At 34.8% G+C, this 26064-nt stretch overlaps 1 protein-coding gene across 1 annotated transcript in view; it reads right to left on the bottom strand.

The window, feature by feature from the left end:
• Positions 1–3772: 3772 nt before the first annotated feature.
• Positions 3773–26064, bottom strand: part of LOC145686423 (uncharacterized) — a 119048-nt gene continuing 96756 nt past the window's right edge. The window contains exons 11-16 of the mRNA XM_081759720.1: positions 18392–18573; positions 15092–15203; positions 13642–13821; positions 12510–12608; positions 9084–9227; positions 3773–4139 (exon numbers count right to left, since the gene is read on the bottom strand). Of these exons, the coding sequence (XP_081615846.1) occupies positions 4059–4139; positions 9084–9227; positions 12510–12608; positions 13642–13821; positions 15092–15203; positions 18392–18573 (798 nt within the window). The 3' untranslated portion in view covers positions 3773–4058. The remainder of the gene's footprint in view (positions 4140–9083; positions 9228–12509; positions 12609–13641; positions 13822–15091; positions 15204–18391; positions 18574–26064) is intronic.

Raw genomic sequence — 26064 nt, 5'->3', positions numbered from 1 at the left:
ATTCGCTCTGGCCAAACCATATTTTAAGAAATGTAAACAGTTCCTTGTATGTTCGTTCTATTTTATCTGGCATCAATGCATACACGATTGGTATAACCAATGTCTTATCATGTGTGGTTCCTATATCTGCATGTATGCTGTACAATTGGGAAAAATATTTAAAGCTAGTATTAATTCAGTTGTTCGTATTTATTTTAACTTGTGTTTACTCTGTTTCTGTTGTTACTTAGTTGACATTTGTTCTGTCCTCCCACCCCCTATAGTGAAAGCGGTTCCAGAATTAATCACATGACTCACAGCTGGACCGTGTGAAAATGTACCACACCTACAGAATGATTAATCCGATAAGAAAGACAGTGCGAAATTGCTCGATAAGGAGCACCGTGCAAAATTGCACGGAATCGCGCTTGTGTCAGTCCCCCATTCCTGGAATCGGTACTTTGCCCCCATGGAAAAAAGCGAGGGCGTGCCGGATTTTGTGATATCTGGTTTGCACTTTCCAACATTTTGTATCATTATTTGTTCTAGTTTCAGATAAAAATTACTGTTTGAAATAATTTGAACGTACTTAACGATCAAACCGACACGATCTTGTAATCAAACTAACTACAACACAAGGGAAAAATCATATTCAGATGTGTTCAATGCATTAGCTTTAGAAGGACGTTGGATGAATATAATGCAAGGACAAGATGTATCATCAAGTTGTGCAGTTTTGATCTTAACTACTATTATAGACAAAAACAACCATGTACAGAGGGAGATTATGGAGAATCAGACCCCTGCACCCTGAAAATTTAAAGGTTACATTGGATAGGTAGGCCATTTTCAAGTCTTTTTTCATGAAGATTTTGTTTTTGTTGGATACGTTCCTGACTCCAGTATTTTTTTTCTTTCTTTTAAAAGGTATGATCTTGAGACCAAACATGCTTCACACTTACCCAATGATAACTAATGTTACGAAAAATAAGAAAAAAACGAAATGTCACGTTGAAAAAAAAAGTGGTTTATTTCAATTTACACATTATTACAAGTGTGGTTGAATAATTTATAAAAGAAATTTATATGTAAGGACATAAAAACAAACTTGACGACGATGACCTGCAGTAATATTTGTGGCAGTGGGTGCTGCGCTCATAGTAAGTACATATACATACAGCACGAAGTTTCGCAAAGGAGATCACAAAGCAATATAGAGAAAGAACATTCGCGAATCAAGTGATGACTACTTTTCAGCACTACACTCCATACCTTTTCAGTTCTTGTCATCATATATTTTCTATTTGATACTTTCTGGAATTAACTAAGGTTGTTCAAATAACATTTTTATATATTTCATTAAAAATATAATATACTTATACCCTCGTTAACATTTATTTGCTTTTGTACAATATTTTCTCTTTATTTAAAATTATGAGCACACGCTTTAAAATTTAATCTAGTAGCTTAAATTCTTGCTATTTACAAGAAAAAGCTATTCATGAATTTTGAAAGGAACTACAAACAAAAATTGTTACCTTTCTTGAAATATATTTACCATATTCAGCAGTATCATACCCAGACGTTTTCCCCTGCGAGTAGGGGTAAATGAAAATATTTATTGTTTATCATATTATTCATTACCTTAAAGAGAAAGGGTAATTAAAAAGATACAATACAACTGTCACTGTTAGTAAGGATACCACACTTAATTGAGCTCTTATCTGTTATCTCCCTAGAGTATAAATTCCTTCAAGGTATAACAAGTGTGGAAAATGGCTTATGTAAGAAAAGTTTCATCAAGATTAAAGATACCATACAAGGATCTTTAATTCTGACAGCAAAACTTCTCATTTGTTTCGAAGTTCATTGTACAATAACATCAGTGTATAAGTCAAATACAATATGACGTCTTGCCACTGGGAGGTGATATATCAGGCACTAGAATGTTGTCACAAAGACTGCTTTCAGAAGAAAATTGGAACAAATTTTCCCCAAGAATTTTTGCTTTGTTCCTCCCAGTTGGTTAAACAATTTCTGCATACTAAATCTGCTATCATTTCTGATTTTACTCCAAGAATGTTCTATCTTGCCTTTCAATTGCTAACTGCTCAGTAATGTTGGTAACAAAAGAAATTCTGATTTTAGTTGATGAAGTGACTTTGTATCTTTTCAGCAAATTGAAAGATCATTTGGACGGACAGTGATTTGTCAACGATTAATAGAAGAAAACAGTGATTCTACAGTGACATCATAACCAAGGAGCAGATTTCTATAATCAGAAAATAGTGCAAGATGTTAACATTATATTGTATAATATTATGCACTTGAATTACAAACTATTTTACCTTTTCTTGCAAAATGCAAAAGACTTCCGTAATTTGCTAAAATATTTGTTTTCGATTTTCTTAAAAGTGTTACAGCAATATAATCAATCTATATTTGACATATGAGAAAATATAAGTACGCTCAAATACACATTTCAATATTTCACTGTTACTGTGAAACGCAATCATTCATCCACATACTAAAAGGGTCAAAATAATTCAAAAAAACGTTAAATGACAATATTTCAGGAACTGATGGCGCTATACGACTCCCACATATCCTCTTCTGGGTATGGTCTTACTTTACAGACAAAAGTAAAACTTTTTGGATATGCTACATACTTTCTAAGCACTACTTAATTAGGGATAACATTGCTACAGAGAATACTGACAGTAGCATGAGTGAATGTTATGTTAACCTTATTAACAAAACTCACCATGTTCTCCTTACCTTAAACATGCAACACACAGGGCAAACGTGCAACGTAATGTGTGTTGTTGAATCTATTATCCGATGTTCTCATCACAAACATATGAGAACAAGGATAACAAAACAATCACCATATTAAATTAAAATTTCTATGAAAACTATTTCAGAGAAAAAAATATTAAAATGAAGTTTAGAAAAAAAAATGTTCAAATAGTGCATATGAATGATTCTCTTACATTTTACTGTACAGCCACAGTAAAGTTGCCCCACCAAACTACATATTCCATTATATTTACAACTACTTCCTGTAATTAAAAACAACATGATTTTTCTTACGACAAAACATTATTTTATGATGATTAATTAATTCAAAAGATGTATAATTGTCGTTTGTCTGGCGTATATTAATTTTCCACGCGACTGTACTTTTCTATCCTAGTTCAGTCAAGTCAATAGAATGTAACTGAACACAATTGACAAAATGTCACTTCATTCTTTTAGTTTATTTGTATATAATACGATAATGACATTTCTCCCTTTTAAATGCAATCTCGACTGCATAGACAGCATTCCTAACTTCCTTGAAGACCAATTTACGAAAAATAAAACCCACTTTACACAACAAACGGTACTGCAAGTAGCTCTTAATGTATCTAGAATATTGTGGCTATTCAGAATGATATTCCGGAACTTAGCAAATATATAAACTTTAAAACCTGAAAATAATGGCACGATCTCAAATTTATGTACATAATAATAATGCCTCACAAGCATGACTTTAATACACACTTCAAAATCCAATATCACTTAAGGAGCTGAGAAAACTCATTAACTCTCGAAAGCTTATATCATTTTCAAAGGAAAGAAAATGTGCACTTCAATAGTTTAACAAATGCACTCTACATACATTTTAACCTGTACAGTACAAAACGCGATCGCATAACCACTCACATAACAAATTTGGCAGGTCGTCTAACATATATCACAGATAAAAATATAAAGCATAATTGCATCTGTACAGGTTATGTTTTATATATATATATATATATATAGAAAAATCATAGTATTTTTCGCAAAAGCGAAGACATTTTACATTTAAAAAGTGATGTATACATCTTACGCTTTTATAATCACAGATTCATATTGACATTATATGAATATTTACAATTGTTAACGCTGCCTCTCCCTTACATTACACGGTCAACATTTTACTCGTAATAGAATGCACCATCGATTGCACATAACGAGCGTTATCCTCATTTCTTCTTAAGAGGCAGCTAACAAATCTGAAGCCCAACGCACAAGGCGAGCACATTTTTCGTTTAATGACAGTAATTACACCGTGGGTGACATTTTATTCCATTTACACCGCACTGGCAGCCTCCTGTGGTATCTCCTTTACCCTTAAAAGAAAAATATTACTATTATTATAATATCAAAGCCATTAAATTCATTTATTTTTCTTTCTTTAATCAATGACTATACATTGACAAATAAATAAAATAATAGTTGAAGACTATGTTATTCTGAAGTATTAAATTCTACATACATTATACGCTTCTAATCTTTGTCACCACATCTACAATGATCATTTCAATAGTGAATCACCACTGCTTTTACTGTAGTCACAAATTCCTGCATACGTAATTTCAATCTATTCACAGCATTCTTCTTCGGCAGTTTTTCTTCAAAATACCATGCAATGGCACCTCCTTCACAGAGGGAAGGCACAATTGCATGGTGAGTTAGACAGTTCTGTTGTCTTTCACAAATATTATTTATTTTTAAGATATATTTAGAAGAAATAGTTAGGAAGAGTTCGCATAATGAAGATCGTATTTCGGCAGAAACTGAAGAGTTAAATGTATTTGCTTTGCCGATGATATGGCTTTTATAGTAAACTACCCCTCTGCTAATTTAATGAATAAAGTTAATGATCCTACCCAAAAAATCCTCTTAAAAGACCATATTTTTCACTCCTAGGCCACAGACCCCCCCCCTTAAATCAATAAGAACCCTTTCACAGGGCCAACAGTAACACACCTGGGCCAAAAAAAAAGTCATGTGACCACAAAACAACTAACAAAGTAGCGTACTTTCTGCTTTCCCCCTCCCCTTGTCTTTCACCTAAGAAATACCAGCTTTATGCTGCAAGAGAGGTCAAAGGTCATGGGAACTGCTGACTAATGGTGTCAAGAATATATAATCTACTACAGTGCTAAACTATAGGAGAAAGCTGGCTACAAACAGAAGATCAATGTTTGTGTGCCACACGATTCGATTCAAAAACACTTATTCGATCTCATTTCTATTTGTAAATCTCTACTGAAACGTAACGAACTCGTGCCATTTCTGATGCGGTTATCGCGAGTGATAAAAAATGGATAACCTACGACAACAATATGCAAAAAAGAAAAGAAATGAAATGAAATCTTTGAGTTTTATGTGCCACGGTTATGCCGGTTAGGCTAAAGGAGACGGTGATTATGAGAAATGAGTGAAATGGTGTAATGAAGAAAGTGAGAGGAAACGGGAGAACCCCGAGAAAACCCACGAGCACGGTGTTTGTCCACCACAGTTCACACGGCGCGAGCTGGGATCGAACCAGGGACCCCAAGCACCGGAGGTGAACGCTCTACCACTGAGCCACCGTGCCCCGATGCAAAAAAGATCGTGGTAGAAGCGAGGAGAAATTTCAGTCTGTGGCAAAGCCCACATACGCTTAGGAAGTTACGTTGTGCGTTTGGTGGTATTGGAAGGGTGTCATGTATTACAAGCTGCTACTGAAAGGTAGAACAATAGACTCAGACCTATACTGTCGACAATTAGCGCGAGTATACCCAGCAATTCAAAAAAAATGGCCGGAACTGCTCAACAGAAAGTATGTCGTATATCACACTCAGAATGCCAGATTGTACACATCTTTAATGACCTATCAGAAACTGAGGAAGCTTGGCTTCGACCACATTTTGCATTCACCATATAGCCCGGACTCGGCACAGACTCATTTGTTTCGGTATCTGCAGAACTCGCTGAATAGTGTTAAGTAAATATCAAAACAGGCATGTGGAAACCATGTACCAAAATGTTTTGACCAGAAACCACAGTTCTATAGCGACGAAATTATGGTATTGCCAGAAAAGTGGCAGAAGGTCATCGAGGAAAATAGTACATATGCGGTTTCATGATGTTATTTTCAAATCACAAAATACTATATTCTCAATGTTGTCCTCTAAAGTCTCAACACTTTATAGACTACCTTGTCTAGATATAAGAAGACCCTTTTCTCAATATCTGTAAGTTGTATTTTTCATTATTAAAGTATAATAAACAGTTTTTAGTAAAACAATGTTTACAGCTTAGACTCTCGTGTTCTCAAGTGGTAGAGCTTTGGCTTCGCATTCGGGAGGTCATGGATTCAATTCCTGCTACCGACCATACTGAGTGAGGTTTTTCAGAGTTTTCCTCAGTCCTACCAGGTAAATGCCGGAATGATACCTACGAAATAGGCCCTGGCCGATACCTTTCCAAATCCTTTCCTCCACTGTTATTGTTGTTAGATATCCAGTATAAAATGACCTCTGAGCTGTATCTGGTGATTGTTAAATAAATAAATAAATAAATAAAATGTAATTTCCACTTTTACTTCAAAAGCAGTATATATTAACAATTGGTTATACAAATTCGGGTCTGGAATGGTTTTATTATTTCATTTTGACGGTGCAATTTTGGACAGGAGGAGGGTATATATATATATATATATATATATATATATATATAGGGTGGTCGTGCATCAATGACGGAAAATTCGGGAGATGAATCTACAAGGTAAAAACAAACAAAACTTATCATATGAACATTGGGTGAATGCGGCTTCGTTAGGACGCTAGAGGCGTCTGAAATGTCACCTTCCGAGGCGGCAATTTCCAATATCGCAAGAACGGAGAGAAATACGAATACGGGTCAAAAGATATCAAAGGAAACCCCATCCGAAGAATCCAATTATGCATAAGTGGTGGCGAAACAGTGGCGGCGCTAGTGGGGGGCACAAAGAAAGTGAATGAAACATAGAGAAAAGTGAACAACTTACACTGAAAAATTGTAGGAGGGGATGTTACTTGGAACATGCAGCAACAAATGTTAATGAACAAAGGCAACAATGTCTACGCTGTAGGGACACTATAGGAGACGGAATGTAGGAATACAGTATCTTTGTAACAGAGAGAAATAGGAATGTCGGGTCAAAAGATATCAAGGGAAACCCCATCAGAAGAATTCAATTATGCTCACGTACTTCGGATCATTGGCGGCGCGTGGGAGCTACAAACAAACTGTTAAACACTCTTAGTGATGATACGTGCAGATCGTACAAAACACGTACGGAAGATGAGGCCCAGTGTACTGTAAAAACAAGAGGTATTGTACTTACCGTGGTCAACATAATGCTGTCTTAAAGAAGGTGTTCAATATGTCCTCCTTGTTGTTCGAGACAGATAGTTACGCGATAGCATAAGAATTGTCTGACTTTTGGCAATAACGCTGGCGTTTGCCGTAGTGTGGCAAATGCAGCTTATACACGCTAGTGAAGATCTTCAATGCCATGCACGGGCCGTGTATACACGAGACTCTTCACGTAACCCCACAGGAAAAAGTCTAGGGTATTCAGATCGGGTGAACGTGGTGGCCAGTTCCTTTACTTCCACGATCTATCTACCTGCGTGGAAATGTTTTGTTCAGATATGCACGAGTAGTGTCACGTGAATGGGAAGTGACATCATCATGCATAAACCACATACACTGTCGTGTCCTCAGTGGCACGTCTTTAAGTAGAATAAGTAGGCCCTAGGTCAGAAACTGGAGATACAATATTGCTTGCATTCAATCGCTGTGGTAAGAAGTGTTGTTTCACAACGTCGTCATCAATAATACCAGCCAACACATGCAATTGGAAACGCTGTTGATGCTTCGTCTCTACAATTGCATGTGGGTTGTTGGGTGTCCATCGATGGTCATTGTGGACATTTGTGATGCCATCCCGTATGAGTGCCTCATCCGAGATCAACATCTGTGCTAGAACTCTTCATCGCGTTTCATTCACTTTCTTTGTGCCCCTTGGGCCGCCACTGCTTCGCCATCATTTATGCATAATTGGATTCTACGGATGGGTGTTCCTTTGAAATCTTCTTACCCGACATTCCTATTTCTCTCCGTTATACAGATACTGTATTCCTACATTTGCCTCCCATAGTGTCTCTACAGCGTAGCGATTGTTGCCTTTGTTCATTAACATTTGTTGCTGCATGTTCCATGTAACATCCCCTCCTACAGTTTGTCAGTATAAATTGTTCACTTTTTCTGCGCGTTCATTCACTTCATTTGTGCCCCCTGGCGCCGCCACTGTTTCGTCATCACTTATGCATGATTGAATTCTTTGGACGGGGTTTCCTTTGATATCTTTTGACCCGACATTCCTATTTCTCTCTGTTACAAAGATACTGTATTCCTACATTCCGCCTCCCATAGTGTCCCTACAGCGTAGACATTGTTGGCTTTGTTCATTAACATTTGTTGCTGCATGTTCCAAGTAACATCCCCTCCTACAATTTTTCAGTGTAAATTGTTCACTTTTCTCCATGTTTCATTCACTTTCTTTGTGCCCCCCACTAGCGCCGCCACTGTTTCGCCATCATTTATGCATAATTGGATTCTTCGGATGGGGTTTCCTTTGATATCTTTTGACCCGACATTCGTATTTCTCTTCGTTCTTGCGATATTGAAAATTGCCGTCTCGGAAAGTGACATTTCAGACGCCTCTAGCGTCCAAACGAAGACGCATTCGCCCAATGTTCATATAACATTTTTTGTTTGTTTTTACCTGTAGATTCATCTTCCGAATTTTCCGTCATTGATGCACGACCACCCTGTATATCTATCTATCTATCTATATATATATATAAATGATCGAAAATGACCAATATTATTGTAGAATTCATAATTTTGGGGTAGAATATTTATTCTCACTATATAAACGATTGTATCAAAATCTAACGAATTTTCAAGCACTTGTAAATAACTTTGCTTCACCTATTCTATTGAACAACATTACTGTTCATATATACCGTACATTGAACATTTGCTACATTAAATTAAATAAATATTAGCCCAACTTTGACTGAACTTCAATCAGTTAATAACAAGTGACAACATAAATTCATGTTTGACACACTATTCACTATTTGCCTTGTCAGCTATCAGGCAGCATATTAATGCAGTTTAAAATCTGTCACCGATGATTGCTCTAATTCAAATAAAGAAATGACGTTGTAAACGAAAAATAAAATACCTACCCCTGGTCCCCATCTTGGTCCTCTTGTGACCCAACAAATCTCTGTTTTGCACATGGAACACCGTAACCAATCACATCCCCATTTTTTCATTAATACTACCTGGCATGTTGGACAATTCATTGCTTCTCCTCGTTCAACCATTTCCTATAAATAAAGAGAACAGAATATTGGTTAGTTTGTAAACAGTACGATTTTAAATAAATTTAAGTCAAAAGTTTGTGAAGAACTCCAAAATGTACGATATCAATTTTTAGATATAAAAATAACCAATACCAAGTTTGGTATATACTGTACAAATCACAATAAAGTGGAAACACGTTAAACCAATAACATATTGGTACATAATTAAATTCTGAACATATAACAATAAAAATTGAGTGTAGTGTTCAGATGCAATGTTCAATGTATAATACAAAGTATTTACAGGATCTTTATAAATTAAGAAAATGTGATTATGAATGTTTATGAGTATCACTGTCGTATAAGGATTCGGGCTGTGATTAAGTATTAAGATAATTGCCTACCAACATATAAACATAATATATTAGAGGGTAGCGTTCGTGCCTTTGGCGCCGGAGATCTGAATCCAGTGGAACATCATGTAGATCGGATCCTACGTTAAGTTCTAGTTCCATGTCTCATACAGTTTTGGTGCTGAAAGGTGGTGGTGTTAAAATCCTTCTCTAATAAGTTAATTCTTTATTTTTCATACACCTATTTACTATTAACTTTAGTCTATCAGTGACTGTAGTCCCTTGGTGAGACTTTTTAACCACATCTACAAAATTTCCATATTTAATACTGACATACTCACATTACCTAATCATTGTATTCTCCATATTGGCATTCATTTCTGTGTTAAACAATACATTACGCTTTACATTACATAATTTCATCTATTAATATAAAAATCAGAAATATAACGGTTTTATCCTTTTCCCCCCCTTATTTTCGGATCAAAAGATCCAATATATTTCAGCCAAAATTTTTCTTGTAGGCATTATATCTGAAGAACTACATATAGTGTAGTCAAATCCAAACTATCACTTAACTCAGTATGATGTGCTTATTCCGTTAAAAAAAAATACAAAAACTAGATGTAGGGACCATTCAAAAATTTTGTGGCCTTGATCCACAAACTAATTATTGACCAAGACAGCGGTGGCTCAGTGGTAGAGCGTTTACCTCTGGTGCATGGGGTCCTTGGTTCGATCCCAGCTCGCGCCAAGTGAATTTTGTGGTGGACATACACCGTGGGTTTTCTCGGGGTTCTCCCGTTTCCTCCCCTTTCTCCATTTCACCATTTCTTTCATTTCCTATCATCACCGTCTCCTTTAGCCTAGCCGCCACACAACCATGGGACGTAAAACTTAAAGATTTAATTTTATTTTTTAATTCTTGGCCAAGATCGCAATCTTTTGATCCATTTTTTTTTTTGGATCATTCCTAATATTCTGTTAAGTCTTTACGCAAAACGCTTTCTGGCACAACTTATTCTAGCCCACAATATTCTTCTCTCTTCTTTCTCTTTCTTGTAAAATAATAATAATAATAATAATAATAATAATAATAATAATAATAATAATAATAATAATAATAATAATAATAATAATAATCTCTGTTCAATGTAACTACGATTCTAGTTTCTAGTTTCTAGAACCACTATTGTGGTTGTAAATAGTAGTTGCTGCAGCCATAAGCCATGTCAGCTATTACACTATAAATTGTTAAAAAGTTTCAAATTGTTTTAAACACATTGATATGCACTATAGTTTGGAGAAAATGGCGCAGACATAATGCCCGAAATCGCCCGTGTTAAACTAATTGTTCTTCAGCTATGAACGTTGTACAATTAATATTATTGTCATTAAAAATGTCCACACTAAGAAAAAATTCGTAACACACTGCAAAAGAACTAAAAACGAACATTTGTATAAGAATAAAATTGAATTAAACAGGAGTTCGAGATGGCTGTTCCTACATCGAACGCCATTTAATCTCGAACCCCTCAACTACGATTCTAGCAATCGCCACACGAGCAGCAATTTTTTTTTTTTTTGATTCATGAAATGAAATGAAATATTTAAATTAACGTTCCATATTATGCCCTTTTAACTAAAGTAGGCGGATAATTACTGAAATGAATGATTATGAAAGAACTGATAGAAGAATATGGGAGATAACGAGAGAACCTCAACATGGACACAATAGTGTCCACCACATATTCACTTGGCCTGGGATCGAACCAGAGACTCTCAGTACCAGAGATGAGCACTCTACCACTGAACCACCATGCCTTTCTCTTTTTGATTCACTTGTTTCAATTTAGATATTTAGAATCTTCCTATGTGTCATCATTCATCCACTAAGGAGTAAATATGATAGAATTCAAGAAAATCAGTATCCTTGTTTTTATCATTTGAAAACAGCGAAACCATTTCACTTTTTTTTTTTTAAATTATTTTATCAAATCAAATACATCCTTTTGATTATCTTTTATTTCTTAGCGAACACAACTTCACTGGCATCTTTTCTGTCTTCTTCCAGGTTCCGACGTTATACGTTTTAACCTTTTCTGTCTGGTTATATATATAAGGAGCGTTAAAAACTAATATTTTTAGCAAATATTACAAACTTCTGTCACCTCTGCTAAATTCATTAATTTCCTGCCCCACCTTAGTTGATGTCATCTACTGCATAATTTAAATAGCATATCATAAAATTTTACAAGATCACTACATGGCATATCATAAAATTTTACAAGAACACTAAATGGCATATCATAATATTTTACAAGAACACTAATTTTACAAGAACACTAAATTTCCTGCCCCACCTTAGTTGATGTCATCTACTGCATAATTTAAATGGCATATCATAAAATTTTACAAGATCACTACATGGCATATCATAAAATTTTACAGAAACAGCAACAGTATAACAATCTTCTGCATCATTTTTTTTTATACCTTAACATGGTTAAGCGGTAAAAGTATGAATTCAGCAGAGACAACGTAAGTTTTTTGTATATTTTTTCTGAAGAAAGTCAGTTCCCTATCATTAAAAAAAAAAAAAAATAACCAGAGAACTATTTTCTCAGCCTTCCTATAAAACTAACCTCATTGGAGGTCATCTACCGAAAGTTGTGTTGAAATTCAATACGAAAAGGAGCTTACAGTGAGCGCTTTTTCTTGATAATGTAGTACTGACAAATCTAAAATGTTTTCTTTGCTTAGTTTCAAGCATTATAGAAAAGAAGGAAATTACAAAATTAAACTACAAGGTACTCTTTTGCATAGTGCAGATATCATTTTTGTACTCAGGTTATGTGATCCTTTCCTTTCCCCTTTTTCTAGATTTCCATCTTTGCTCGTATTGCGATTTGAAATAGTATGCAACTTCTTTAGTGAACTTCACAACAATTACCTCCAGCATTTCTTTCGTTCTTCGAGCATCAGCATTTGTGGCAGATTCCTGGTTTACATGCTCCTGATACTCTTTACAATTCATTCCGTCGTGGACAGCCTGCAACAAACAACAACAGAAAGAAAACTGTTAAGTATACTGTATTTTTTTTTTAAGAGAAATATTACTCTGTCCTAATACATACGTATATTCTGGCAACATTGATAAAATCTTCAATGTATATTTTGGTTCTGGAGACAGTAACGTAGCAGACACACCACGCTTCTTTCAAACTCATTTCTACCTTACGCTCTTAGGGATCAAATCTAGGACCACTTCTCTTTCTCTTTTACATAAATGATCTTTCTGAAAGTATTAACAGTTCATGTGTGACTTTATATGCAGATGATACAAATATAATAGTTAGTGGGAAAGATGAAAGCGAATTAGCTTCAAACTGCCAAACGGTAATGAACCAACTTTCAAGTTGGATGAATAAAAATGACCTAATTATTAATGCAAATAAAACATGTGCCTTAAATTTTCAGAATGGTAAAAGTAATCAAGCCAATGCAATAATAAAAATAAATTATAAAACAGTTAAATATGTAGAAACTGCTACCTTTCTTGGAGTCAAAATCTAATAATTTCAACTAGGAACCACATATAGAACACGTAAGAAGTAAGTTAAGTAAATTATGTTATGCAATTAGATGTATAAGAGATAAGGTTAATGTAAAAACAGCTAAGTGTACTAATAATAATAATAAAAAAAACTCCAAAAATAAATGGATTCAACTCGCAAGAAACTTTTTATACACGGTACGATATCAAGGATCAACCATGATCTTGAGAAATAGGTTCAGTGATACATTTCATGAAGTAAAAATTTATTAACACACAAATCTAATAAGATCGCTCAGCTCAATTTTGGATTGCACTTGCCATTTCGTAATAATAATAAAATAAAAACCAACTTTTCTTACAAAAATTAGTCATCTATAGAACATACAATAATTATTTTCCTTAGAATAGCATCTTTAAGCTAGTATAACGGCTTTGTATATATATTTTGACTAAAAATATATCAAGTTATAATCAGACCACTAACACCACTATAAGGAAACTTTTTAATAATTAAAATAAAATATACCTGACACGTAAGACAATTGGTCTTCCTACACACGGGACAACGAAATTCATTGACATTATCTTCATAGATGCACCATCCTTTACAGTCCGGGGTTTTACAATGGAAAGCATTCAGGATTTTGTTCTCTGCTTGTGCGACAGACTTCTCGAGATGCTGCTCGTAAACAGCTGGTGGAACGAGCTATGAGTAGTGAAAAGGAAGAAACAAATAAAACAATGTGTTCAAACCTTTTACTAGAAATTCTACCATAATATAATAATACCTACCATGGTATATAATTTTGCCATGTATAATAAAGCTGATTATCAGGTTATCACATGTTTTAGAACTAGAAACACTGGAAAGCTCTCTTTCAACAGTTTGTGTGATTTTTAAAATTCAAATAGCTAGATTCAGACGTCCAAAATAATTATTTCAGAATAACATAAAGTTTTACAAACACAAAACTACTGTCCGGCTCAAACCTCTTGACGTTAGGCGAAAGCCAATGGCGCGTAAGAGCTACATTGTCGGATTTCATTTCCTTTCGTGTACAAGTATAACGTGAAACATTTTTTTTTTTTTCGTGAAACACAGATGGAAGAACGAAGTAAACGCTTCAAATCGAGAAGGGGAAAGAATAAACACTGGTTTAGATTCACTTATATATGATAAAACGATCTTACAATAAAATAATGAACCACTGTATGTAGAATCATGCCTTTCTCCCTAATTATTTAGAAACGATTTTCTTTTTTCCTAAACATAACAAACATTCTATTAACAAAGATATTTTTGAGTGAAAATAATATTTCTCTCAAGCATTGAGTATTAGAGAACCTTACGTGACTTTCATTGGGTATTGTAAAAAAGAGGGCACGCCTTAAACGTCAGGAGATTTGAAACAGACAGTAGATCCAAAAACAAGCAAATAATGATAAATTTTCGTAAGGAAAGGAAATCAAACTTCCGAACAGGGTTTCTAACAAACTGAAACAGTGAGAAAAGCCAGTGGTAGGAAATAGAACATACATATAAATTCAAAACATACAGAGATTTGACGTTTTGCGAAAATATAATTTCCATCAGACTTAACACAATCACAAAGTTCCAAATATCTTCTACAATATTTCTTTTAGACCATGCTTTACTTTTATAAGTAAAATTCGATTAATAAGGTATATAATATACAATTTTATTCAGTGTCTTCTACAAAAATCTCCACAACAAAAAATGGTGACAGAGTTACTGTAACAGAACATCGTAATATGACCGTTCGTTACATTTATATCACACTGCACATTCAATCAATGCTTTCTAATATACAAATAAACAAACTTAAACGTAATTTCTGTGACGAAATTGTTTTTATTTGTTTTCCTTGTCAGATGCTCCGTATGATTAACGTTTTCTTTGATGCAGATAAATAAGTATAACATAATTTTTATAACGAAATCTAAAATATACTTACTGCTTTGATTTCTCTTTCTTGTAAGACGCTATCACAAGCATAGTTCGCATCCCGATAAGGGCACTTCACTTCTGCTTCTTCAGTAAACTGAATGGTATTCACTAAACATGGTCTGTGAACACAATAAACATAAAAAAATATTAAACATAAAAAGTTACACAAACTTTAAAGCAAATAACATTAAAATGCCAAATTATTTTCCCAATCCTACCTGTTAGTCTAGTGGCTAGCACGTATGTCTTTGGTACACGTAGTCTCGTGATCGGTTCCCGGAGGGACAGCACAAAATGTTTAATTTCAGAATCATTCACTTTCATTAATCATCCATCTGCTTTATCTTCAAGAGTATAATCGTGGGATATTAAAACTATTTATTTTTTAAAATTAACTCCCATCAAGTTCAGAAAAGAATCTTTTGAAATATATGTATACGTGAACATTCGTATGTTTAACTTATCAAATCATTTTCACGTTTTTCTTTCCTGGTACTTCAGAATATTTTCCTTGACCAACATCAAGCAAGTTAACAAAATATGTAACCAACAAACGGTATAACCCTTCAGCAGGTTATATAAGTAATTTTTGTGAACGCTCTGTATATTTTGGAAAGACAGGAATCATTCTTCAATTTATACTTTATTTTGTGACACAAATAATTTCTTTTCTTCGGTGGGACCTGCAAGTAATTCAATTTCTTTCCCACGAATTAAGAACAAAAAATCTTTCATCGTTCACTCATACATATATCTGAAACGCTTTTTCACCGTGAGAGAATTTTAGTGAGTAACAAAGGTCACGTTCATTATCAGAACTACATATATGATAATTGTATTTTTATTACTTAGATCCTCAGTGTTTCTTTCTTACTCATTAATATGCAAAGACTACGTTCTATAGTTATTTGGGACTGAATTAAGTGATTTCTTCAATTCTTTATGGAAATACTGAGGCAGGCCAGAGCAGACTGCCAGGTGTCTGAATGACTCACCGGTGTCAACCATATCGTTCAGCCAGAATTATCTAGAAATTCTCACGGTTAGTTATCGTGTTATTCTGCATCGTTGCCAGTGAACTGTGAATTAACGCAAATTCTTTCGACATTTAATTTGCATATCCATACAGGTGGCTTAACTTAACCACATTTTAAAATGAACTGCCAACATTGACCAGTTGGTCAAACAGCTCACAACCAGAACACACGAACTCTGGGAGTTTTCTCCACTTGTCGATTTAGCGAATACGTTCGTGAAATTCGCCATACAAGTAAGCAAAGAGGCACACGTCTCATAGCCGATCAAGGACTGGTATCACAGCTAGCCCCCACTTAGTGAAGTCCCAGGTCCGCTGACCCTGTGTTTATAAGTAGAAACAGGTCCTCCAATGTCCTAATTCTACATTGTGACTACCTATATGTGTCCTGCTGGATATGGACTCTTCTCGCAGCAGCTAGGAACTTACGTCGTGGGATTACTTTAGTGTTACCCCACAGTGTTAACCCCACGTCCATTAGTGAGTGGTGAGAGAAAAGTGTTTGTGGTGAACTTCCAAATATAATTTTTCATTCATCTATATACGTGATACAAAAGGCTATTATCTCGCGAAATGTGAAGTGTAATTTTGTTTGTGGAAATAATCAAGTGTCTGTCCCCTTATCGTATTTAGTGTTGTGATTGTTTTTCTTCCACATTTTTTTTACACATAGTGCACTTAATAAATAAGCATAGTATTATTCTATTTAATGTGTATTTGTTGCATGTATGAAAGATACTTTTGTGTGAGCGATCATCTGGATGTCCGTCAGGATTTCGAGACGAGAAATCCGAACCCCTCGGTGCTTGAAGCTCATCTCATTGTTGAGACCTGATGGCGATCTGAAAATAGTTCTTTAATCCCTTTTTGGAAATGTTCCTTGATGTCTTACCAAGTGAGTTTAGATCTCCTGAAAGTACTCGTTAATGGGACAGCAGGAGGGGGGGGGGGGCAGATCCGGAAAGCGGTTATAAAGATATTAATCTCTGAATATGAAAATACTCAGTAAATCGTCCAGGCTCTCTTCAGAGTACCGTAATTCCTTTCATTTTTCTATTACAGATGTACGTGGATGTTATTGTAAAAATATTCGTTGAAACATTATCACAAATAATATATAAGGTAACCTCTTCAACTGCTTTGAAAATATATTTTCTAAATATTTATGGGCAACTCTTCTCCGTTTGTACTGCAATATTTTTTCTCTTTTTTTATTAATTAGGCAGGGGATTAACAGACAACGCAAGAATTCCCTTAGTTTTCCCAGAATTATGCTTTCCCAGAATTTCAAGTTGGTCTTGTACAGTAACTACTTGCACAGCTGTGCCCCAGAGGCACATCTTCCTTCTTTATTTAATTAACAGTATATCTATTACTGCGTTTCTTTAAGAGTTTATTTTGTAAGTGATTATCATATTTGTAATATCAACTTTATCAAAGATCTTCCACTAATTTGAATCAATTAATGCAAAAAGGGCTTCAGTCAAACAAACTTAGTTTTGAGAAAAGTAAGAAAAACATTGCAGTTTTGAAACTATAAACTCACAATGAACCATTTTTTTTTTTTTTCGTGTAGATAAAAATGACACTAATCGAATGATGTATAGGAAAATCATATTTATGCTCACTGCCAAGGTTAAAAAAAAAAAAAGAAAAAAGCTTTCCGCTGTGGACTAAAACCCTTCTTACATGTAAATTATACGCGAAGCCCTGTATGCATGTAATTTTATTTAGTTATTATTTTTTGCTCTGTTTACAACACAAAACTGTGTTAAACGTATTTTGTCCCAGACATTGAGGGTCTACTAGCCGAATGGAACGAAATAATAGCTATTGTTACTAACATATAAAACAAATATAATTTTCCATGCAGTAAGGACTTCAGTCACTGACTCAAGCTCATGCTGCCTAGCATAACCGAAGTTGACGTCTGTTTATAAAATGTTAGACCAATGAAACTGAAGCTCTTTATGCAATAGAAACATAGATGTACCCAATAGGAACAAAAATCCAATGTTTACTCAATTTCGCCACTTTGGTAACTGAATCCCTTTTTACATGAACTAATTAATTTATGACTTGTGAGGGGCCCTAATAAAACCCCTTTCCAGAATGTTTGGCACGCAGTATTGATCCGCATTCTTTTAATATAATCCAACTCTTGTATAAAAGAATAGAAGTAACTCATTTATCATTGTCCAGGCCACACTACTACGCAGGACAGAAATTTGGACAGAACGATATACAGAAAAAAAAATGTTAGTCACTGACCTACAGAATGTATGCAGACATTCTCGTAATACGACGCCTTCACCAACAGCCACATTCGTAAAGCATACAGAACACTCGAACTGTTCCGCATTTTGTACTACATCAGTGTTATCTAGATTTACTAACTGGAGATAATGCTGATGTTGATTTGCTTCGGCTTCCCGCTGAGCACGTGCTTCTGCCTGCAACAGTACAAACGATTTTAATATATATATTAAATAAAAGACTTGTAACAAATGAAGAGTGTACTCCAATAATATGCGAAATATGAAAATCTTGTAAAGGGGTAATAAATTAATAACATATTCCAAGTAATTATGTATAAAATGTCAATATGTAATTTATAAATTATGATAAAGTTACAAACTAAAGCAAAACTGGGGCTAATCCTAAAGTAGTTAGTTGTCGATTCGTTAGGCAGTCTCTTGCGTGCTTTGAGAATAGAGAATAGATGAGGTTCGAATACAAAACTACAAATTACAAAAAAGATTTTTGAGTTGACTTTTAATTAAGGTACTGACAAATCATATATTTCGAGAATAAACGCGTAGTTTTTTTTTTAAAAAAAATACATTACAACTTCCATATTTTTTTCAATAAATTCATTTCACTGATCTTATAGACTTTGCAACTTATAGGTTGAGTAGTCTCCCTGCATATCGCTTTACAAAATTTAACCTCAATTTAATTTGTCACTTTGTACTTCCGTGTGAAACTTTTAAGTATTAGGTAATACCTTGGCCAAAAGCTGGATTGTCACTTTACAAGAATCAAAGGCTGTCATAAAAAAAAAAAAAAAAAAAAAAAAAAAATCTTGTAACCCCACAATATTTCTCCATGTAAACAGTCTTGAAAGGGACATACAAGATTTTTTTTCAACTTGCAAGGAGTCAAACCATATGCAACTTTCTGGGTCGTCTTGCTTACTAACTGCTATCGCCCTCCCGCTGAAATACTAATAAAAAAAAACAGTTTCGTGGCTTCCGAAACAACGAATTCTTTTGGATGGGGAGGGAAAGCACGCCAAAATACACTTTTTAAAGAGGTTCACTATTTGTCCACTAGAGTGCAGTGTTGCATGGGTGGAAATATCCTTCTTGCTTTCAGAAAGTTGTAATGTGTAAACAGTAATGAAGCAAAGCGTAGATCGTGAGTGGGAAAGGGCAGTCGCTATATGTTAATCTTCAATTTGATAATTTAGTAAATATGATATAAAAATGAATGAATTTTGGAATTTTTGCTTTGTACGTATGTTTCGTTATTGGTTAATCATTATCGGACTTCTGAAGAGAAACATCAAAGAAATTTATTGACCGTGTCTATAGCGACAACTCCCAGTCACGACCCCTCAGAATAAAAAATCATCCGGCCCCTCAGAAACTGAGAAGAGTTACGAATAAAGTATGGAAACTAGAATAAAGTCAATAAAATAGAAGAAATCCTAACAGGGATTTGCAAAATCTAAAAAATAAATAAATAAATAAATAAAATAAATTTTGTACTAGTAAGCTTTTTGCCAAATTCTTACTAATCGCTCCCAGTCCGCAAGATTAGCTACATCTTGAGGCGTCAACTAATTTCAAAACATTATATCTACTAGAAGTAGAAGAAATGAAAATTCATGGACATTTGGGATTTTGGACGCTCTGGTACGGTAATACGAGATTCTACTGTAATAAATTTACTAGGTGATTCGATCCTATCCACTTCGTCGCCCCCGCGAACAGTAGTGAACTTGGCTTAATCAGGTGACGTGGAAAAAAATCCAAAGTTGCAGAGTAATATCGCAAATGTAAGCTGAACGCATATATTTAAACTGTACCAATTCTGCAAACAGCTATTATGTTCTGTGATTAATTGGAAACTATCCGGAATTATTTTCTATATGACTACTATTCACATCGTCAGACTGGATGATCAATTAGTAGGTCCGATTACTATTAAATGTTGAGCCACGAAGTGAAAATACACCATTTTCACACGATACACTATCCTCATACAATATTCTGATGTAATGATTAATGTACTAATGTATTATATATATATAAATACAATCAATAGCTTGTGGCAAAAATTACAAGTGGGCACATATATGCACGGGCGTCCTATTATTTACTCACACTCACTATAATATATATATATTATCACTAACTTTATTAATTTACATTTATTCTCATTTATAACATAAACTTATTTATAGACACCCTATTCCATCTTTTTGCCCTAGACTATTTGAAGCAGTCTCAATATATATCACTATAGTGCACTGATCAATACGTGTGAATTTGCATGAACTGATACTAAATTCTTTCAGTGCAAACTACAGTATATATTTCACTTCACGGCTTCATATTATTCTTTTATATGCAATATCAATATCATTAGCTATTCTCTTACATAAATGCAATTATAATTTTAAAGTGTCAACAATGCGATCGTTCACAGAAAGCAACAGAGAGAGAGAGAGAGAGTTTGAAGCCGCAGCCTGACAGCAAAAGAAAGCCATATAGACAAACTTCAGTTTAGGGACAAAAGCAAGGTTTAATTTTATTAATAATTCGATTGCCAGACTATATAAAGTATTGAGCTTTTCAAAGATACCGAATTAAAATGTAATTTGTCTATATATTTATTCATATGGACCAAAACTAATATTTATTCATCAAAAATTACAAAAGAAGGGTAATTTTCGAGTTGACTAGATCCTTAAGTTGCGGAGGAACAAAACACTAGCAGCAAATAGTTCCTAATCGAGCGAGAGATGGCGTTGGTAGTACGAAAACAACATTTCCACTACTAATCACGCTTTGTATTCTGTTATCGTTAACTATAAGCAACATACTACGTAGTTACGGTACGGAATTAGTATGAATTTGCATTGCGAATTAATTTACCCATTTAAACTGACCAAAAAGTTAAATAATTACACGACAATACACTGTCCGTAAATAAATAAATCATACTTTCACTCACACATTACTCTTACTAACTACGTACTCAATTACACACATATACATGCTACATCCTACATAAACTAAGAAAACAAATATCAATACATATCACTACAATGTTGAATCATATTATCACACAACTCAACTATACGTAAATCAAAAAAATCACTAAATTTCACCATACTAAACTGGCTCTATGAACTGGAAAAAGGAACGAAACAATCAGAGCATAATGACCCTTCTATTAACTAAATCATGTTTTCCAATTACTATTAATGAAAAAGAAAGATAGGTCCCTTTCCTGATGGGGAAAGAACCCTCACCAAAAATCGTTCAACCCATTTCCGTTGGGAGCTGTTGTCAATTCAAGAATAAACGAGAGTCCCTGTTAACGTTTACACTGACATAATGATAATTAATTCTACTACCAAGAAACCTACACCTACCCCCATGTTAATAAAAAAATCACATATACTACGTAAAACACAAAGCTACATAAGGACAGGCCTATCGAACCCTAACGGAAAATTTAGAAGGTGGAGAGGATATCCTAAATATTTTAAATCACTGAATCTTAATCACCAAAAACAAACCAATACACTATTGTTTCACTCCTGCCCACAGCAACTTCTTGACGTAAACATGGCGTCCTTGAATTGAGATTCCATATCTCACGGATTTTCTGACTGTTCTCACCGCTTAATTTTACAGTTCAAAGCTCCCTTCTGCTTCCAACAAGTTTATTTACTAACTGAAACTAATTTTACCTGAATATTTAATGAAATTTCAGTCCTTTTATTAAATTTTACTTCCTCATTACGACAGCTTTTACCGATGACTGCTGCTGGTAAAAGACGACGTCATTCGCGCCTGAATACTGAGGTGGAATATAGTTCTCAAATCAGAGCAAAGAATTTTGGCGGCGGAAAATATAAAACGAATAGAAAATAGTAAAAACTGGATGAAACCGGATTTTGGGAGGATATTGGCATCTCAGAGGGACGATGGGGGTCTGAATTATTCTGCCAAATATCAGATTGGTGGATAATTTCAGAAATTTCTGTCCAATTTCCGACCTATGTTTTTTTATCGCATTAAGATGTATAATTTCAATAGTCATCCATTTGAAATGCCCATATACAGAGTTTATAATGAAATAATATATAAATAAAGAAATTATTTCCCAAAATATAATTCTTCCTAGATTATTCCGAAGCTCCCACATTAATTTTGGTTTGAGAAAGAACAAATGAATTTAATATATAGACCGAAAATTATGTATTGAAAAATTTACAGTACGCGGTACGTTCGAAAAGTATTGGGACCCTCCAAACAAAAGTATCATTACCTTGACTGTAATGGCACATTATAGTAAATAGAAAGATTGGGTTACAAGATTTTTTAATGACAGGTACACGATTCTTGTAAAGTGACAACTCAGCTAAATAAACGTAAGGATACAATGATAGGAGAATGTAAAAATAGGAATATGTTATACCTAGTACGTTTCTTTCTATTATTTACTCAAAATGGTGTGTATTTCCATCTTATTCATAATCAACTTATGAATAGCTAAACATATTATCGTATATAACATACAACTAGCTTAGCTTGCTACGATGACCAATTAGTATTGAGCAATGTACTCTACTCTTTACGAATTGTAGCTACATGAGATATTCTGTGCAAGTAAAGGACCTACATTTTAATGAAACTGCTTTGTTCATGAGCAACAAAGCGAGATTGATTGGAACGAAAAACAAAACTTAATTTGTAAAAGCTACGAATCTTTTATTCATTTACTTATTTTACTTTTGTAAGTTGTTACATATTCTAAACTTTTCCCAAACATGTTTAACATTGTTTCGTAGCAAACATACGACTACATACTTACGAAGATCAGAAATATTTAAGAAGTCTCTTTTTTAGTTTAGTTGCTTATACAAAAGGCTGTTCGGCTTATATTCGACTGATTTAACAACGCTGCTGCCACCTGTGTAATTGCTTCAGGAACATTATAATCCTGTGTCGTTATCAGTGCAATGTGTCGGTTTGCAGGTGTCAGAGTCTTGTATTGGTACTATTGAAATGGCGTTGAAAATAAGCCGTTATTGGGAAGGGTACCTCATGGTTCTTTTCCATACATATTCTTTTGTACAGCTAATAAAGGAACAGTGACGGGAAACCGTTTAATCATTGGAGAGCCCACAGGTAATTATTGCATAGTCAGACGAACACAAATGGGACCTATGAAGAAATATTTAACAACAAAAGGTGAAATATTCGAGGTTACTAGAGAAAGTGTCGTCTCAGTTGCTTCATGGAATTCATCACCTAGCACGCCGGAATAATCCACTACCACAACGTGACACCGTCCAGAAATTAAATTTAGCACAGTCCACTGTCACTCATAGTCTTCGCGAGTTCACAACCTCCTCATGTACTACCGGTGATGCTTTCAGAAGATCCTTCCCCCACCTTTGATTAAAAACAGAGTGAAAGCAGTACTACGAAGATTTTGGTAACCCAGGTTGAAGGTGACCGGAGAAATGCCTCTGGAGCAATTTCGTAGTAAAAATGAAAATGAAATCTTTAAGTATTACGTCCCACAGTTATACCGGCTAGGCTAAAGAAGACGGTGATGATGAGAAATGAATGAAATAGTGAAATAAAGAAAGTGGGAGGAAACTGGACAACCCAGAGGAAATCCACGTACACAATGTTTGTCCACCACAAAGCTCACTTGGCGAGAGCTGGGATTGAACCATGGGCCCCAGGCACCAGAGGTGAACGCTCTACCACTGAGTCACCGCGGCCTCGAATTTCTAAGTAGTTCCGGGGATTTCTCTCCTACTGAAATCATCACTGAGTGCCACATTGTTAAACATAAAACAAGCTGCATGAAATGCAGAGGTGGAGGGGAGTTAAACGGAAGATAGCTGTCACATTAGATAATACCTACACTAGGGTGTCCCTTATTTAGGATAATTCTGTGTTGCGATACGCACACCCGCTAAATGTATCCTATGTAACCATAAACACGCATTAGTGAAATAGCAGCTCCCTACGACAACGGTAACCCGTGCCGACTTGACGACAAAGTCTTGAAATAACGTTTCTACATTATAATATAATTTAGAATGTCCAACCGTAATAACGGAGAAACTAAAAGAGGCAGAGAAACAAAACTTTGCACGAAGCAACTAGAGGAAGAACATCTGCCCATGTATTGAAGAACATCATCGGATGAACAGTGTTGCCAACCCAAGAGAATGTTTTGTTTTTGTGAATCGAATAACCTAAATTGGATATCATTATTGGAAGCAATATTGAAAATAAAGACAAAAGAGATGATAGGCGCAGATCAGTGTTGCAAACTTTTAGAGAAATAACGTGAAGCATGTGTTAAATGCAAACGCCGTGGCACACACAGGGAGTGAGGTACTAACGTTCTCTGCACCTAAAATTAAATTTTGACAAGAACTTATATGCTGACTCCAGGTCTAGAAGGATCCGTTGAACAGTATTGCCATTAACAGAATAGAAATGTTGTTTTTGGAAAAGGTGCAATAACTCGAATAGTGCAGTATGGTTTAAAACCTTTAATGCAAGGCGATAGAGCATGAGGAACAGTACCGTGGTTATGTGAGATCGATAAGTCACGTACTGACCGATATATTCGGTATTAATATTTGTAAAAAATGGCAATTCTGCACAGTGGGCTGGAATCCTAACAACCTGGTCAAAATATAAAAATATCGTGCAATTTGCATGAATTTATGTTCTCGTGGGTTTTCGAGGTCGCTGATAATGATGATGACGTCAGAAGTAAAATGTTCAGAATGGCTGATAGAATTCGGCGAACAAAATATGTTCGGAAGCTTCAAATTGTCCGAAAATTGAGTTCCTTTGTGAGGTCTTTAATAACATTTTGTGTGTCACAATCGTAAAATTTAATATGCCGGAACCAATACGGTGGGTATAATGGGTGTAAATGACCATTTGGAGAATTTCGTAACGAATTTGCCCTCCATATTTGATCCAGTAATAGGAACCAGTGCCGAATTGGGCCTAAAAGTGACAGTGCTATAAACTATTGCAGATCATTCTTAAAACTAGAATATCTTACGTACAGGTAATTTAATGAGACCGGAACTTAACTCTTTGCTTGCCAATATTAGCATATGTTGTGACCAAATAAAGTAAGAGCTTAATTTGAAATATGTTGAACTGTAGGGCACAAGTAAGTTTGCAACACTGAGCTGTGTTTACCATCTCTTTTGTCTTTATTTTTATTGTTGCTTCCAATGATGATATCCAATCTAGGTCATTTGATTTACAAAAGTACAACTTTCTCTTGGGTTGGCAACACTGTGCATCCGGTGATGTCCCTCAATGCACGGGCAGATGTCATCCTTCCTCTAGTTGCTTCGTGCAAAGTTTCGTTTCTCTGTCTCTTTGAGTTTTTCCGTTATTACGGTTCGACATTCTAAATTATATTATAATGTAGAAACGTTATTTCATGACTTTGTCGTCAAGTCGGTACGGATTTACGTTGTCGTAGAGAGCTGCTATTTCACTAATGCGTGTATATGGTCACATAGAATATATTTAGCAAGTGTGCGTATCGCAACACGAAATTACCCTAAATAAGGTATACCCTAACCTACACTTATCTCACTCTTAATGCTAACATTCGAGCAATTATACATCGTGATACCT

Source organism: Thermobia domestica, chromosome 1, assembly GCF_964235325.1.
Source record: "Thermobia domestica chromosome 1, izTheDome1.hap1.1, whole genome shotgun sequence".
NCBI lineage: Eukaryota > Metazoa > Arthropoda > Insecta > Zygentoma > Lepismatidae > Thermobia > Thermobia domestica.
This window is presented reverse-complemented; position numbering and strand designations above follow the sequence as displayed.